Source organism: Oncorhynchus nerka, linkage group LG2 (assembly GCF_034236695.1).
Source record: "Oncorhynchus nerka isolate Pitt River linkage group LG2, Oner_Uvic_2.0, whole genome shotgun sequence".
Classification (NCBI taxonomy): domain Eukaryota; kingdom Metazoa; phylum Chordata; class Actinopteri; order Salmoniformes; family Salmonidae; genus Oncorhynchus; species Oncorhynchus nerka.
The window spans coordinates 13,112,606-13,130,639 of NC_088397.1; the positions used below are offsets into that span (position 1 = coordinate 13,112,606).

General features: G+C 50.4%; 1 protein-coding gene across 5 annotated transcripts in view; it reads right to left on the reverse strand.

The window, feature by feature from the left end:
- The window catches only part of agap1 (ArfGAP with GTPase domain, ankyrin repeat and PH domain 1), a 297,905-nt gene that overhangs the window by 91,523 nt on the left and 188,348 nt on the right, over window positions 1-18,034 (reverse strand). For all 5 annotated transcript variants that reach the window (XM_065023309.1, XM_065023307.1, XM_065023299.1 and 2 more), the window contains exons 10-12: window positions 13,421-13,525; window positions 9,180-9,351; window positions 7,667-7,828 (exon numbers count right to left, since the gene is read on the reverse strand). In XM_065023309.1, the coding sequence (XP_064879381.1) occupies window positions 7,667-7,828; window positions 9,180-9,351; window positions 13,421-13,525 (439 nt within the window). The remainder of the gene's footprint in view (window positions 1-7,666; window positions 7,829-9,179; window positions 9,352-13,420; window positions 13,526-18,034) is intronic.

The following is an 18,034-nucleotide window of genomic DNA, read 5'->3' on the forward strand; positions in this document are numbered from 1 at the left end:
CCTCCCTCCCTCACAGAATCCCCCTCCTCTCTCTACATCACTACCTTCACATATCACACTATCCCCTCCCTCCCTCACAGCATCCCCCTCCTCTCTCTACATCACTACCTTCACATATCACACTATCCCCTCCCTCACAGCCTCCCCCTCCTCTCTCTACATCACTACCTTCACATATCACACTATCCCCTCCCTCCCTCCAGCCTCCCCTCCTCTCTCTACATCACTACCTTCACATATCACACTATGCCCTCCCTCCCTCCCCCTCCTCTCTCTACATCACTATCTTCACATGTCACACTATGCCCTCCCTCCCTCACAGCCTCCCCTCCTCTCTCTACATCACTACCTTCACATATCACACTATCCCCTCCCTCCCTCGCAGCCTCCCCATGTCTCTCTACATCACTACCTTCACATATCACACCAGGCCCTCCCTCCCTCACAGCATCCTCCTCCTCTCTCTACATCACTACCTTCACATATCACACTATCCCCTCCCTCCCTCGCAGCCTCCCCATGTCTCTCTACATCACTACCTTCACATATCACACCAGGCCCTCCCCCCTCACAGCATCCTCCTCCTCTCTCTACATCACTACCTTCACATATCACACTATCCCCTCCCTCCCTCGCAGCCTCCCCTCCTCTCTCTACATCACTACCTTCACATATCACACTATCCCCTCCCTCGCAGCCTCCCCTCCTCTCTCTACATCACTACCTTCACATATCACACTATCCCCTCCCTCCCTCCCTCACAGCCTCCCCCTCCTCTCTCTACATCACTACCTTCACATAATCACACTATCCCCTCCCTCCCTCGCAGCCTCCCCCTCCTCTCTCTACATCACTACCTTCACATATCACACTATCCCCTCCCTCCCTCACAGCATCCCCCTCCTCTCTCTACATCACTACCTTCACATATCACACTATCCCCTCCCTCCCTCGCAGCCTCCCCTCCTCTCTCTACATCACTACCTTCACATATCACACTATCCCCTCCCTCCCTCACAGCATCCCCCTCCTCTCTCTACATCACTACCTTCACATATCACACTATCCCCTCCCTCGCAGCCTCCCCTCCTCTCTCTACATCACTACCTTCACATATCACACTATCCCCTCCCTCGCAGCCTCCCCTCCTCTCTCTACATCACTACCTTCACATATCACACTATCCCCTCCCTCGCAGCCTCCCCTCCTCTCTCTACATCACTACCTTCACATATCACACTATCCCCTCCCTCGCAGCCTCCCCCTCTCTCTACATCACTACCTTCACATATCACACTATCCCTCCCTCGCAGCCTCCCCCTCCTCTCTCTACATCACTACCTTCACATATCACACTATCCCCTCCCTCGCAGCCTCCCCCTCCTCTCTCTACATCACTACCTTCACATCACTATCCCCTCCCTCACAGCCTCCCCCTCCTCTCTCTACTTTCATGTCACACTATCCCCTCCCTCCCTCGCAGCCTCCCCTCCTCTCACTACCTTCACATATCACACTATCCCCTCCCTCGCAGCCTCCCCCCCTCTCTCTACATCACTACCTTCACATATCACACTATCCCCTCCCTCGCAGCCTCCCCCTCCTCTCTCTACATCACTACCTTCACATATCACACTATCCCCTCCCTCGCAGCCTCCCCCTCCTCTCTCTACATCACTACCTTCACATATCACACTATCCCCTCCCTCGCAGCCTCCCCCTCTCTCTACATCACTACCTTCACATATCACACTATCCCCTCCCTCGCAGCCTCCCCCTCTCTCTACATCACTACCTTCACATATCACACTATCCCATCCCTCACAGCCTCCCCCTCCTCTCTCTACTTTCACATGTCACACTATCCCCTCCCTCCCTCGCAGCCTCCCCCTCCTCTCTCTACATCACTACCTTCACATATCACACTATCCCCTCCCTCCCTCGCAGCCTCCCCCTCCTCTCTCTACATCACTACCTTCACATATCACACTATCCCCTCCCTCACAGGATCCCCTCCTCTCTCTACTTTCACATGTCACACTATCCCCTCCCTCCCTCGCAGCCTCCCCTCCTCTCTCTACATCACTACCTTCACATATCACACTATCCCCTCCCTCCCTCGCAGCCTCCCCCTCCTCTCTCTACATCACTACCTTCACATATCACACTATCCCCTCTCTCCCTCGCAGCCTCCCCTCCTCTCTCTACATCACTACCTTCACATATCACACTATCCCCTCCCTCCCTCACAGCATCCCCCTCCTCTCTCTACATCACTACCTTCACATATCACACTATGCCCTCCCTCCCTCCCCCTCCTCCTCTCTCTACATCACTACCTTCACATATCACACTATCCCCCCCTCACAGCCTCCCCACATCACTACCTTCACATATCACACTATGCCCTCCCTCCCTCACAGCATCCCCTCCTCTCTCTACATCACTACCTTCACATATCACACTATCACCTCCCTCACAGCCTCCCCTCCTCTCTCTACATCACTACCTTCACATGTCACACTATCCCCTCCCTCCCTCGCAGCCTCCCCCTCCTCTCTCTACATCACTACCTTCACATATCACACTATCCCCTCCCTCCCAGCCTCCCCCTCATCTCTCTACATCACTACCTTCACATATCACACTATCCCCTCCCTCCCTGGAAGCCTCCTCCTCCTCTCTCTACATCACTACCTTCACATATCACACTATCCCCTCCCTCCCTGGCAGCCTCCTCCTCCTCTCTCTACATCACTATCTTCACATGTCACACTATCCCCTCCCTCCCTCCCCCTCCTCTCTCTACATCACTACCTTCACATGTCACACTATCCCCTCCCTCCCTCGCAGCCTCCCCTCCTCTCTCTACATCACTTCCTTCACATATCACACTATCCCCTCCCGCCCTCGCAGCCTCCCCCTCCTCTCTCTACATCACTACCTTCACATATCACACTATCCCCTCCCTCACTCGCAGCCTCCCCCTCCTCTCTCTACATCACTACCTTCACATATCACACTATCCCCCCCTCACAGCCTCCCCCTCCTCTCTCTACATCACTACCTTCACATATCACACTATCCCCTCCCTCCCTCGCAGCCTCCCCCTCTTCTCTCTACATCACTACCTTCACATATCACACTATGCCCTCCCTCCCTCGCAGCCTCCCCCATGTCTCTCTACAATCATCCCTCCACTGGCACCCTCAGTATCTGTTAACAGTCTTCCTCGTTCTCTTTCTGTGAGCTCACCTCTCTCTCGCTCTTTTAGTTCAATCTCTGGTATAAAGAGAGGTTCATTGAGACACTGTGTCCTGAAATCTGACAATATGCATGTTGTGCTCTTTGATAGGGTGATAACATGGTTGCTCACAATGTAAAGAGCTTTGTGATTTCTGTCTGTAAATTAAAAGTGCTCAACAAATGAAATGTGTTATTATCATTAACAGTAAATGCATAATAATATCCCAGCCTTGTGTGTGAAGCTGTCTTCAATAGTTACCACAGCCACAAAGTCATAATTCTGGCTAAACTCCGCCCATGACTACAATTTCTCTTCTTAAAATCTGATTTGAAACCTAACCTTAAACACACTGCTAACCTTATACCTAAGCTTAAATTAAGACCAACAAGCTATTTTGATGGCTGTGGTAACTAGTGACAACAGCGTGAAGCAGACCAACTCTGAGTGAGGATAGTAAACAGGAAGTGGAGGTAAAGTGACTCCCTGTCTGTCGGCTACTTTACGGTAGAAGATCAGAGGATGGCCGTGCAGCTCCTGAGGCATGAAATTCCCCAGCCTGGTCTGCCAAATCAAAGACACCTGCTGCCCCCCCCCCCACACACACACACACACACACACGCACACACACAATGGGCTCTTTCACAGGGCCACCGCGCTGCACACAAACTACAAATAAGTTTCTTCATGTTTCCAGTTTTGGAAAACACACAGGACCAGAGGCAAAAGGTTCAGATCACTGAAATGCTGAGATATCCTGACAGGGCTGTCATTTTAAAGCCTATCACCCAATCAAGCTAGGAAAGGCAGTAGAGACTATATTGTTAGCCACTGTAAGAGAGCCATGGACAGGGAAAACCAGGGAACAGGGTTGCTCCTGCGTGTGCATTCCTGAGCTGAAGGAGGAAGATGCCTTGCCAGGGACGCCAGGGACACCCCCCCCCCCAGCCACGGAGGACTGAAAATAGGAAAACTATGTTAGTCAGAGGGTTGAAGGTTGGAGCGACTGTGGGCCTCGACCAGCGAGCCACTGCCTGAGTAGGGAGGAACGCTAGCTTGCTCCCCTTGCCCTCCCTTGTCCCTGGTTCATCCCCCCGGCTCCTACAGGCCTGGAGGTGTCTAGGGAACAACAGCCTCCTAATGGAACAGACACTCATTAGTATTACTGCTCCCATTGTTCCATCATTAAGGGGAAACGGCAGCTCAATGCAGAGAGGATAAAGGGGGCGTGTTCACTGAGAGTAGCAAACAGACCAGAGGCCATCGATGTCATAACCATCCTATATTTATTTAACTGGAGAAAGGACACATCCACACACTAACAACCCTGCAGCTGTCCTCTCCCGTCCTCGGCTCCACTTACTGGCTACAGGGCTTCTAGTGTGTGGAAGTCTTCATCTCTTCTCTCATTCTCCAATAGGACTCATTACTGTCTGTGGAGCACTAGGTCCCTCCACCAATAGGACTCATTACTGTCTGTGGAGCACTAGGTCTCTCCACCAATAGGACTCATTACTGTCTGTGGCGCACTAGGTCCCTCCACCAATAGGACTCATTACTGTGTGTGGCGCACTAGGTCCCTCCACCAATAGGACTCATTACTGTCTGTGGAGCACTAGGTCCCTCCACCAATAGGACTCATTACTGTCTGTGGAGCACTAGGTCTCTCCACTAATAGGACTCATTACTGTCTGTGGCGCACTAGGTCTCTCCACCAATAGGACTCATTACTGTCTGTGGAGCACCAGGTCTCTCCACTAATAGGACTCATTACTGTCTGTGGCGCACTAGGTCTCTCCACCAATAGGACTCATTACTGTCTGTGGAGCACTAGGTCTCTCCACCAATAGGACTCATTACTGTCTGTGGAGCACTAGGTCCCTCCACCAATAGGACTCATTACTGTCTGTGGCGCACTAGGTCCCTCCACCAATAGGACTCATTACTGTCTGTGGAGCACTAGGTCCCTCCACTAATAGGACTCATTACTGTCCGTGGAACACTAGGTCCCTCCACTAATAGGACTCATTACTGTGTGTGGCGCACTAGGTCCCTCCACCAATAGGACTCATTACTGTCTGTGGAGCACTAGGTCTCTCCACCAATAGGACTCATTACTGTCTGTGGCGCACTAGGTCTCTCCACTAATAGGACTCATTACTGTCTGTGGCGCACTAGGTCCCTCCACCAATAGGACTCATTACTGTCTGTGGAGCACTAGGTCCCTCCACCAATAGGACTCATTACTGTCTGTGGTGCACTAGGTCCCTCCACCAATAGGACTCATTACTGTCTGTGGAGCACTAGGTCTCTCCACTAATAGGACTCATTACTGTCTGTGGCGCACTAGGTCCCTCCACCAATAGGACTCATTACTGTCTGTGGAGTACTAGGTCCCTCCACCAATAGGAGTCATTACTGTCCGTGGAGCACTAGGTCCCTCCACTAATAGGACTCATTACTGTCTGTGGAGCACTAGGTCTCTCCACTAATAGGACTCATTACTGTCTGTGGCGCACTAGGTCCCTCCACCAATAGGACTTATTACTGTCTGTGGAGCACTAGGTCCCTCCTCCAATAGGAGAAATGACAGGTCTAGATTGAAGGGACTTGTCTTCCTGTGAATCATCACGTCAGCAAATGAATATTATACATGAGTAGATAGGAGCAGAGAGAATATAATGTGATCTGATTAAAAACAGACACAAGGCCTGGTGTAAAAGGTGTGGGGTTTAGATAAAGGGTTCGTATGAAGACAGTCTCAAAGCAGCAGACTATTGTTCAGACACAACCGCCCCTCCACAGAGGAGAGTCCTTCAGAAGTCCACGGCCACAGAGGAGGGCAAATAGCAGCAAGCCCTTTAGAAGCCCACGGCCACTCCAGAACAACTAATTACAAAGATGTCCTCCTTTTCTTCTCCCTGAGAGCTCTCATTGGGCTGGGCTCTGGGGGCAGAAGGTGATGACTTCTCAGGCCCTGGAGCCACTGGTCAACTAGTCATCCAGCTATCACAACTCATCCCAGCTCGTTAAGGGGTTGGGTAAGGCTCGTTAAGGGGCTGGGTAAAGGTTATTTATATAAAGAGAGGCTGAGGGGCCGTGATGCTTTCAGACAAGCTCAGAACAGAGCTCTCAACGCCTCCAGGACCCCAACATCCACTAACACAGTTAAACACAGACACACACACACAGTTATACAAAGACACACAATACACACACACTCAGTTATACACAGACACACAATACACACACAGTTATACACAGACACACAATGTTTCAGACACCCATTTTATTTTAGATCTGCATAAATGAATACTGTAATAGAATGGGAATTGTAAAAATACACAGATTTTAATGTGGTGTTAATTAGCTGGATTAAACAGAATCTTTGTTAAACTGACAGATGTCAACCTCCATCATATCCCCAATCCACAGATGTCAACCTCCATCATATCCCCAATCCACAGATGTCAACCTCCATCATATCCCCAATCCACAGATGTCAACCTCCATCATATCCCCAATCCACAGATGTCAACCTCCATCATATCCCCAATCCACAGATGTCAACCTCCATCATATCCCCAATCCACAGATGTCAACCTCCATCATATCCCCAATCCACAGATGTCAACCACACTCATTCTAATTTGGCCGTTAAAAAGAAACGGTTTGTGTTCATTGATAAATGGCCTTACAGAAATGTCTGTACAAATAAAGTTGAGTGAAATTGAACTGACTTGCATAAGCTGCCCACAGTTGGCAAAAGGAGAGAACGAGGTGACAGAAGGGTACTAGTGTGGGCATCAGCTGTGTGTGTGTGTGTGTGTGCGCGCGTGTGCATTGAGGCCCCTGGGAGCCAATGTGATTAGAGTGTTTCACAACTTTAAACGTTATTTCAGGAGAGCAGCGCAGGGCCAACGGGCCCAACACACACGGGGGACCTGTCACTCAGACTCATCGTCACGGCGACACACCCTCGATCCGACAGCTGTCAGTCTCAGCGTGCGGCAGAGAGTGTGTGGCCGTGTGTGTGCGTCAGTCAAAGACCAGAGCATACACACACACACACACACACACCAGATTCCCCCAGTGCATGTGAGGATAAATGTGTTCTTGCTAATGTGTGTCTCTGAGTGACCATTAGTTTGATAAACAGTTAAGACAGCATTAGGGGCCTGGCAGGCAGATCAATGGAAGACGAATGAAAGGCCCAGCGGAGGAGGAGAAGGGCCCCCTGCGGAGCTCTGCTCTCAGGCTGCCTGTACTAAGGCAGGCTCCCCACCGCGGAGCTCCATGTCAGAGCCCATCTGGGACCCATGGACAGGGGGAAAGAAAAGACTGGGTCTGGGGGTTGGCCGGATTCCTTTTCAGTCCAGTACCTGGTTCCTTAACGGTGTGTGTGTGTGTGTTTCCTCATACCTGTGCTGACTCCTGAGTTGGCGATGACGGTGGCCTCGCTCCATTGGTCGGCGGAGGAGACTGAGTAGGATCTCTGGTGCATGCCGTCCCCACGACTGTTAAAGGACACCAAGCTGATCCCACTGGCCATCTGAGAGGCTGACAAACTACTGGTGACAGAGCCTGAAAGAGAGCGAGGGAGAAACCGGGACGTCTATCAGTCAGTTGTCAAACTTATCTTTTGTTGAATATTCCATCATTTACTGAAACCAAATCAAGGTTACAAAGACGTTTACATTAGAAAGAAAAGTGCTCAGTTTTCCTTAGTTTACAATGAGGACCGACTGGCAACACAACTAAATGAAATGGAATAAAGAAATCCTGCTGCTACACCTTTGACTAAAGAGAACCCCCTAATAAATCAAGTTGAACCTCGACCCCAAAGCAAACAACACAATGGATTCAGCTATGTCTACTGCAATAGGCCACACCACAGGGGACATAGTAAGGGCCCTCCCTCACTGTGGCCCCTGGCTCAATACATGTATCTGGATGTGCTGGGGGCTCCACATAAAGCATTAGCATTATAATAGACTAATGTGACCGTAAACGGAGCCGAACAGAGCGAAGCGCGCATTTACCGCAGTCAATTACCTCAGTGCAGGGTGTGTGTGTGTTCAGTGTGAAGTTGAAGCGAAGGCTGGGTGTGATGAGAACAGCACCACCTTAGCCCAGAGCCTCTAGCGGCTGCTGTTGCTAGAATACACACTGATACAGTACACTGTATCCACTGGAGACATGACCGTGGATTGGAAACATACTAAACACACACGCGCAAATGTGCACTAACACGCAAACATACACACACTCGCATGTACAGGAATCACACACACACACACACAGTGATCACAAAGGAACACTCGACCAGCAGCCCTCTGCTGAAATCAAACCGTTCATGGCCTAACAGCTGAGTGAATCATTTGTCTCTCTCTCCTCTGTCTCCCTCCATCCCTCCCTCCCTCACCTCTCTTTCTCTCATTACAGCTCATGTCTGGAGCTGCCTGAGTGGAGAGAGGACTCTGATTGCATTAATATTCATGACAGTAATTAGTACATGTATTATGGGTCACTGAATATTCATGCTATTAGTTTGGTCCTCCTGGAGCCGTGCGCCTGTGTGTGTGTGCATGGGTGTGTCGTTGTGAGTGTGTGTGTCTGTGTGGGTGTGTGCATGTTGGTGGGTGTGTCTGTGTGTGTGCATGTTGGTGGGTGTGTCTGTGTGTGTGCATGTTGGTGGGTGTGTCTGTGTGTGTGCATGTTGGTGGGTGTGTCTGTGTGCGTGTGTGTTGGTAGGTACATGTGCGTGTGTGTATATTCATCCCCTCAACAGTATGGTTTATGGTTCATTGTTTGATTATTTTTGTTGAAGGTAAATTACAACAAAATACTGCAGGGCCCATAAAGGCCCACAAGGGACGTGTGTATGTGGGACGAGGTGTCTATGCGTGTGTGTGTGTGTCTCTCCGTCTCTCACCAGGAACACCAGGTCCCAACTGCAGACTGCTCATGTCCTTGGCCAGGCCGTTTGTCTTCGGGCTGGGGACAGCGGCACAGGTAGACACCGCTCGGGGAGGCCTCTTCCCTGGGACCTTCACTGTGGTCCTCAACAGATCTATCTCCTTCCCATGGACGTTCTGCATGTAGTCCTACAGGAGACAGACAGGGAGACAGTCTGCTAGCAATACACACTTATAGATTCAACAGATCTATCTCCTTCCCATGGACGTTCTGCATGTAGTCCTACAGGAGACAGACAGGGAGACAGTCTGCTAGCAATACACACTTATAGATTCAAGATAAACGCCTTCAGATAAATAGGGATTTGTTTTTATAACTAATGACAAGGGGGTTTGTTCAGAATAGAGAGTTGCATTGTTGTGGGTTACATAGTTCTGATATGTACAGGCCTAGCTACCTATAACAACATAACTACAAGGGGGTTTGTTCAGAATAGAGAGCTGCATTGTTGTGGGTTACATAGTTCTGATATGTACAGGCCTCGCTACCTATAACAACATAACTAAATGTAAATGTAGGAGTCATTAGGGAGGAGTTAAGCTACTTGGCAGCATCCGTCCCTGGAGACAACATAACTACATGTAAATGTAGGAGTCATTAGGGAGGAGTTAAGCTACTTGGCAGCATCCGTCCCTGGAGACAACATAACTACATGTAAATGTAGGAGTCATTAGGGAGGAGTTAAGCTACTTGGCAGCATCCGTCCCTGGAGACAACATAACTACATGTAAATGTAGGAGTCATTAGGGAGGAGTTAAGCTACTTGACATAACAGGTTTGTGATTCCAGTGGGCTTGACAGTTGGTGTTTACAGGATCAATATTAAACTAATAAAAGACTGTAGTCCTCATTAAAAATGATGGTTTCTTTAAGGCAGCATTCCCTGAAGTGTGTGTGTATCTCAGACAGGGAGCACACTGAGTAGGGGTCAGTCACCCCTCTCAAACATGAATGAGGGCTGAGACCATGTGCAGAAACAAAGCTCTCTCAGACTCACACCCACTGTGACACAATCAAAGACCATTCTGAACCAAGCGGAGGAGTGTGTGATTACGTTCAAGACTTTGTGTGTGTGTGTGTTTTAATACTGTGTGTGTGTGATTATGCGTGTGTGTGTGAGGGCTGAGAGGCAAGGAGCATCCTGAGAGGCTGTCGGGACCACCTCCCTCTTGCAGGAGGCATACAAAAGGCCAATTCAAAGCCAAGTGCTCTCAACACGGCTTAACAAGTTGCCAGAGAGCCCTTGAGCTGGGGTCCCTGGAGAGGCTACAAGGGCCCAGCCTGGCCCAACTCGGCCCAGTGGAACCCGGCCCAGCGCAGTCCGGCCCAGTGGAACACGGCCCAGCGCAGCCCGGCCCAGCGCAGCCCGGCCCAGCGGAACCCGGCCCAGCGCAGCCCGGCCCAGCGCAGCCCGGCCCAGTGGAACCCGGCCCAGCGCAGCCTGGCCCAGTGGAACCCGGCCCAGCGGAACCCGGCCCAGCGGAACCCGGCCCAGCGGAACCCGGCCCAGCGCAGCCCGGCCCAGCGCAGCCCGGCCCAGTGGAACCCGGCCCAGCGCAGCCTGGCCCAGTGGAACCCGGCCCAGCGGAACCCGGCCCAGTGGAACCCGGCCCAGCGGAACCCGGCCCAGTGGAACCCGGCCCAGTGGAACCCGGCCCAGCGCAGCCCGGCCCAGTGGAACCCGGCCCAGTGGAACCCGGCCCAGTGGAGCCTACAGACAGCTTAACGGAGCTAATTGAGACTCCATGTGCATCATGAAACTTTCACCATCTGATCCACACATCATAAACAGAGGAGAGAAGAAGAGGGAGGAGAGAAGGAGAGGGAGAAGGAGGAGAGAAGGAGAGAGGGGAGAGAGAAGGAGGAGAGAAGGAGAGAGGGGAGAGAGAAGGAGGAGAGAAGGAGAGAGGGGAGAGAGAAGGAGGAGAGAAGGAGAGAGGGGAGAGAGAAGGAGGAGAGAAGGAGAGAGAGGAGGAGAGAGGGGAGAGAGAAGGAGGAGAGAGGGGAGAGAGAAGGAGAGAGAAGGAGAGGATAGAGGAAAGTGAGAAGAGATGAGGAGGAGGAGAGAAGGGAAGCTGGGGCTCCCAACAACACAGTTGCACAGCATGGGGGGGGAGAGCAGAGTTTGTGTGTGTGTGTGTACGGTTGGTGTGTGCGCGCGTGGGCACGGTCAAGACAACACACATAAGAAAGATGATGAATACAGTCAAGATAACATCGAATATATATTTTTAAGTAATCTGTGCATAAAATAGCATTTAATCACCCAAGGTCCCCTACAACTAAACAGTGTGAATAAATATGAAGTGATCAGATGACAGTCACACCACAAACTAACAACTGAATGACTCCTTGACACTTGGACCAGTTTCTCTGACGTGACTCCTAGTTTTCCTGCCAATTACATGGCATCCTATTGCCATCCACTTAATTAGCTGTATTAATGTGATTTCTCTGCACATAGTCGGGCAATTAGGAGCGTTGCTGATTGACTTTGATTCTATTACCCTCCGCAAACACAGTAATTGATGCCTGTGCTGCAGATACACAATGATCAGGAAAACCTGCTCAGCTTGGTGCTGGAGGTGCAGGTGTGTGTGTGTGTGTGTGCGCAAGTGCGTGTGTGAGAGTGCGTGTGGGAGTGTGAGAGTGCGTGTGGGAGTGTGAGAGTGCGTGTGGGAGTGTGAGAGTGCGTGTGGGAGTGTGCGAGTGTGCGAGTGCGTGTGGGAGTGCGTGTGGGAGTGTGCGAGGGAGTGTGCGAGTGCGTGTGGGAGTGTGCGAGTGCGTGTGGGAGTGTGCGAGTGCGTGTGGGAGTGTGCGAGTGCGTGTGGGAGTGTGCGAGTGCGTGTGGGAGTGTGCGAGTGCGTGTGGGAGTGTGCGAGTGCGTGTGGGAGTGTGCGAGTGCGTGTGGGAGTGTGCGAGTGTGTGTGGGAGTGTGCGTTTGTAGTGAAAATAGTAAGTTAGGACTCATCCCAGGGACTCAACACCTTTGAGATGTTCAATAGATTTGATCATATTTTATGGCTCTCCTTCAGGTTGCTATCGAGCTATTTAGTTTTCCTACATTTATCTGCCCCTGTGGTTGTTTCACTGCAGTAGCTGGGCCGCTAATCCAACCCAATCAAATTAGAGCAAATAGATTTAGCCTCCTCCGCTTTGCGTCCTCTACCCATCCATCTACATGTCTGTCTAGACTCCAGTCAGTGTGGCATTAGGAAAATGATTCCCATTCTAATTAACAATAAGGCCTGATTGCAACCCGGGGGAACGATGTACAGAACGAGGGAAAGGAGGGATAGTGGTGATATGAAGTGGTATCAGGGCCAGGAGAGGGGACGTTGTGGTCCTGTGTTTGCCAACAGAGCAGCCAGGCGGGCGATTAGAGCAGGCCATTACAGTGGTGCTATTCCACATCATCAACGTCAGCCCTGTGCAAACAGACCATGTGGGCTTTCTAATTAATATTGTTGCTCGCTCTGTGTGGGTGTGTGCCTCCGCTGCAACAAGCGTACCGTCTGCCCAGTGAGCGGATGGGGTGGCTGACGCGCACACACACACACACACACGCGGAGGAGGAGGAGGAAACAGGGGCTTAGCATTGCCGCTAATGGGCCAACACAGTGGCTGATGGATTAGCAGCGCGGGGAACCAGCGGATAGACCCACTGCTGTAACATGGGACCATTAGATAGAAAGCCAGAGCAGAGGGCAGAGTGACAGACAGACAGACGACATTAGAGACACTGAGTGATGCTGACTCCAGTGACCTCTGTTGTTCCACACGGAGACTGGAGGGGTACAGGTTACAACAGGATTGTTAGGTGGTTGGTAGTGTCATCGGGATGATGTGCAGTAATAATCAGAGTGAAAGTGGTCCAACTAGCTGGTCTGGTTGCAGCAGAGCTGGACAGGTAGAATGGAACGAACAGGAGAAAGAACGTTCAACCCCAGATTCTACCATCTGACGTGACTTAGAGTTACCATATCAACGGGCGCCGCCTGTATAGTCTTCCGTCAGAGTGTGATGTGTGTGTGCATGTTTGTGCAAGCATGAGTGACCTGCGTGTATAATACGAGTCATACATGTGTGCTCATGTATAGTGTGTGTGTGTGTGTGTGTGTGTGTGTGTGTGTGTGTGTGTGTGTGTGTGTGTGTGTGTGTGTGTGTGTGTGTGTGTGTGTGACAGGTGGTACTCACGTGCAGGCTGGGGTGATATGTGAGCAGGCCATTGTCACACAACGTCACATACTTCTTTTTCCACTCCTTGTTTAGGGTCTTGCCACTCCTCTTCAGAAGCATGCCCTATAGGAGAGAACACAGAGAGAGACAGGGTGAGGACACAGATACATGCCCTACACAGATACATGCCCTATAGGAGAGAACACAGAGAGAGACAGGGTGAGGAGGACACAGATACATGCCCTATAGGAGAGAACACAGAGAGAGACAGGGTGAGGAGGACACAGATACATGCCCTATAGGAGAGAACACAGAGAGAGACAGGGTGAGGACACAGATACATGCCCTATAGGAGAGAACACAGAGAGAGACACAGATACATGCCCTATAGGAGAGAACACAGAGAGAGACAGGGTGAGGAGGACACAGATACATGCCCTATAGGAGAGAACACAGAGAGAGACAGGGTGAGGAGGACAGATACATGCCCTACATGCCCTAGGAGAGAACACAGAGAGAGACAGGGTGAGGAGGACACAGATACATGCCCTATAGGAGAGAACACAGAGAGAGACAGGGTGAGGAGGACAGATACATGCCCTATAGGAGAGAACACAGAGAGAGACAGGGTGAGGAGGACACAGATACATGCCCTATAGGAGAGAACACAGAGAGAGACAGGGTGAGGAGGACACAGATACATGCCCTATAGGAGAGAACACAGAGAGAGACAGGGTGAGGAGGACACAGATACATGCCCACAGGAGAGACAGGGTGAGGAGGACAGATACATGCCCTATAGAGAGAACAGGGAGACAGGGTGAGGACACAGATACATGCCCTATAGGAGAGAACACAGAGAGAGACAGGGTGAGGAGGACACAGATACATGCCCTATAGGAGAGAACACAGAGAGAGACAGGGTGAGGAGGACACAGATACATGCCCTATAGGAGAGAACACAGAGAGAGACAGGGTGAGGAGGACACAGATACATGCCCTATAGGAGAGAACACAGAGAGAGACAGGGTGAGGAGGACACAGATACATGCCCTATAGGAGAGAACACAGAGAGAGACAGGGTGAGGAGGACACAGATACATGCCCTAGGAGGAACACAGATAGGGTGAGGACATGCCCCTATAGGAGAGAACACAGAGAGAGACAGGGTGAGGAGGACACAGATACATGCCCTATAGGAGAGAACACAGAGAGAGACAGGGTGAGGAGGACACAGATACATGCCCTATAGGAGAGAACACAGAGAGAGACAGGGTGAGGAGGACACAGATACATGCCCTATAGGAGAGAACACAGAGAGAGACAGGGTGAGGAGGACAGATACATGCCCTATAGGAGAGAACACAGAGAGAGACAGGGTGAGGACACAGATACATGCCCTATAGGAGAGAACACAGAGAGAGACAGGGTGAGGAGGACACAGATACATGCCCTATAGGAGAGAACACAGAGAGAGACAGGGTGAGGAGGACACAGATACATGCCCTATAGGAGAGAACACAGAGAGAGACAGGGTGAGGAGGACACAGATACATGCCCTATAGGAGAGAACACAGAGAGAGACAGGGTGAGGAGGACACAGATACATGCCCTATAGGAGAGAACACAGAGAGAGACAGGGTGAGGAGGACACAGATACATGCCCTATAGGAGAGAACACAGAGAGAGACAGGGTACATGCCCTAGGAGGACACAGATACATGCCCTGCCCTATAGAGAACACAGAGAGACAGGGTGAGGAGGACACAGATACATGCCCTAGAGACAGGGTGAGGAGGACACAGATACATGCCCTATAGGAGAGAACACAGAGAGAGACAGGGTGAGGAGAGAACACAGACACAGATACATGCCCTATAGGAGAGAACACAGAGAGAGACAGGGTGAGGAGGACACAGATACATGCCCTATAGGAGAGAACACAGAGCCCTAGAGAGAACACAGAGGAGACAGGGTGAGGAGGACACAGATACATGCCCTATAGGAGAGAACACAGAGAGAGACAGGGTGAGGAGGACAGGCCCTATAGGAGAGAACACAGAGAGAGACAGGGTGAGGAGGACACAGATACATGCCCTATAGGAGAGAACACAGAGAGAGACAGGGTGAGGAGGACACAGATACATGCCCTATAGGAGAGAACACAGAGAGAGACAGGGTGACAGGACAGATACATGCCCTAGGAGAACACAGAGAGAGACAGGGTGAGGAGGACACAGATACATGCATGCCCTATAGGAGAGAACACAGAGAGAGACAGGGTGAGGAGGACACAGATACATGCCCTATAGGAGAGAACACAGAGAGAGACAGGGTGAGGAGGACACAGATACATGCCCTATAGGAGAGAACACAGAGAGAGACAGGGTGAGGAGGACACAGATACATGCCCTATAGGAGAGAACACAGAGAGAGACAGGGTGAGAGGACACACACCCAATAATAGGAGAGAACACAGAGAGAGACAGGGTGAGGAGGACACAGATACATGCCCTATAGGAGAGAACACAGAGAGAGACAGGGTGAGGAGGACGATAACACACAATAATGCAGATACATTTCGTCAAGCACAGTGGTTCCCAAACTGTGGGTCGCGATCCACAGGGGACCAGGTGGGTCGCGGGATGACATTGTTCACGCAGTGAAAATTTTATTTTTTATTTGTATATATATTTTTGTCAACGCAGAATCAATGTCATCCCGCGACCCACCTGGACCCCTGTGGATCGCGACCCACAGTTTGGGAACCACTGTGCTTGACGAAATGTATCTAGGTTGTTTGTTGTTTTAAAAACATTTTCAGGATGGGAAAACGATTTTGGTGTCAACTTAAAGGACTAAAACCAAATAGAAGTAGAAAATATAATATAATATACAGTACCTATATATGTTTCAATAACAGTTTATAATCTGAGAAATCAACTAAATAAAAGATGGATTTTGTTGCTGGATTTTGTTATAATGTTCGAGCATAAACACAGCATTAGCAATGTCAAAATGTGGACAATTGTAGGAAATGATCTTAAAACCTGCACAAATGTATCTCAGCTCCATGGCAAAATGTACAGAATTGCATGAAATTGGCTTTAAAAAGGCTCAATTCTCTTTCAGCTCCATGGAAGGATGTGTGGAATTGCAAGAGATTTGCTTTGAAACAGCAACATTATCTCACCGCTGCCAAGATGATATGTTCTACTTATTATTTGGTATGTGTTTTCACCACAACACTTTTGATGGGCATGACTCAAAAGACAACTCAGCTGGTGGGTCATGACTCAAAAGACAACTCAGCTGGTGGGTCATGACTCAAGACACCTCAGCTGGTGGGACATGACTCAAAAGATACCTCAGCTGGTGGGTCATGACTCAAAAGACAACTCAGCTGGTGGGACATGACTCAAAAGACACCTCAGCTGGTGGGACATGACTCAAAAGACACCTCAGCTGGTGGGACATGACTCAAAAGACACCTCAGCTGGTGGGACATGACTCAAAAGACACCTCAGCTGGTGGGTCATGACTCAAAAGATACCTCAGCTGGTGGGGCATGACTCAAAAGACACCTCAGCTGGTGGGTCATGACTCAAAAGATACCTCAGCTGGTGGGTCATGACTCAAAAGACAACTCAGCTGGTGGGACATGACTCAAAAGACACCTCAGCTGGTGGGACATGACTCAAAAGACACCTCAGCTGGTGGGACATGACTCAAAAGACACCTCAGCTGGTGGGACATGACTCAAAAGACACCTCAGCTGGTGGGTCATGACTCAAAAGATACCTCAGCTGGTGGGACATGACTCAAAAGACACCTCAGCTGGTGGGTCATGACTCAAAAGACACCTCAGCTGGTGGGTCATGACTCAAAAGACACCTCAGCTGGTGGGACATGACTCAAAAGACACCTCAGCTGGTGGGTCATGACTCAAAAGACACCTCAGCTGGTGGGACATGACTCAAAAGACACCTCAGCTGGTGGGACATGACTCAAAAGACACCTCAGCTGGTGGGACATGACTCAAAAGACACCTCAGCTGGTGGGACATGACTCAAAAGACACCTCTGCTGGTGGGACATGACTCAAAAGACACCTCAGCTGGTGGGTCATGACTCAAAAGACACCTCAGCTGGTGGGACATGACTCAAAAGACACCTCAGCTGGTGGGGCATGACTCAAAAGACACCTCAGCTGGTGGGACATGACTCAAAAGACACCTCAGCTGGTGGGACATGACTCAAAAGACACCTCAGCTGGTGGGACATGACTCAAAAGACACCTCAGCTGGTGGGACATGACTCAAAAGACACCTCAGCTGGTGGGACATGACTCAAAAGACACCTCAGCTGATGGGACATGAAGGAAAAAGGTTTTGGGAACCACCGCTCTAGCATCTACTGTAGTCATCACTGAATTTACAACACATATCTCATATCTTCCAATACAAGACACATTGTCAATAGGTGGTGAATGGGATTGACGTGTGGTATCCCTGATTTAGGTGGTGAATGGGATTGACGTGTGGTATCCCTGATTTAGGTGGTGAATGGGATTGACATGTGGTATCCCTGATTTAGGTGGTGAATGGGATTGACGTGTGGTATCCCTGATTTA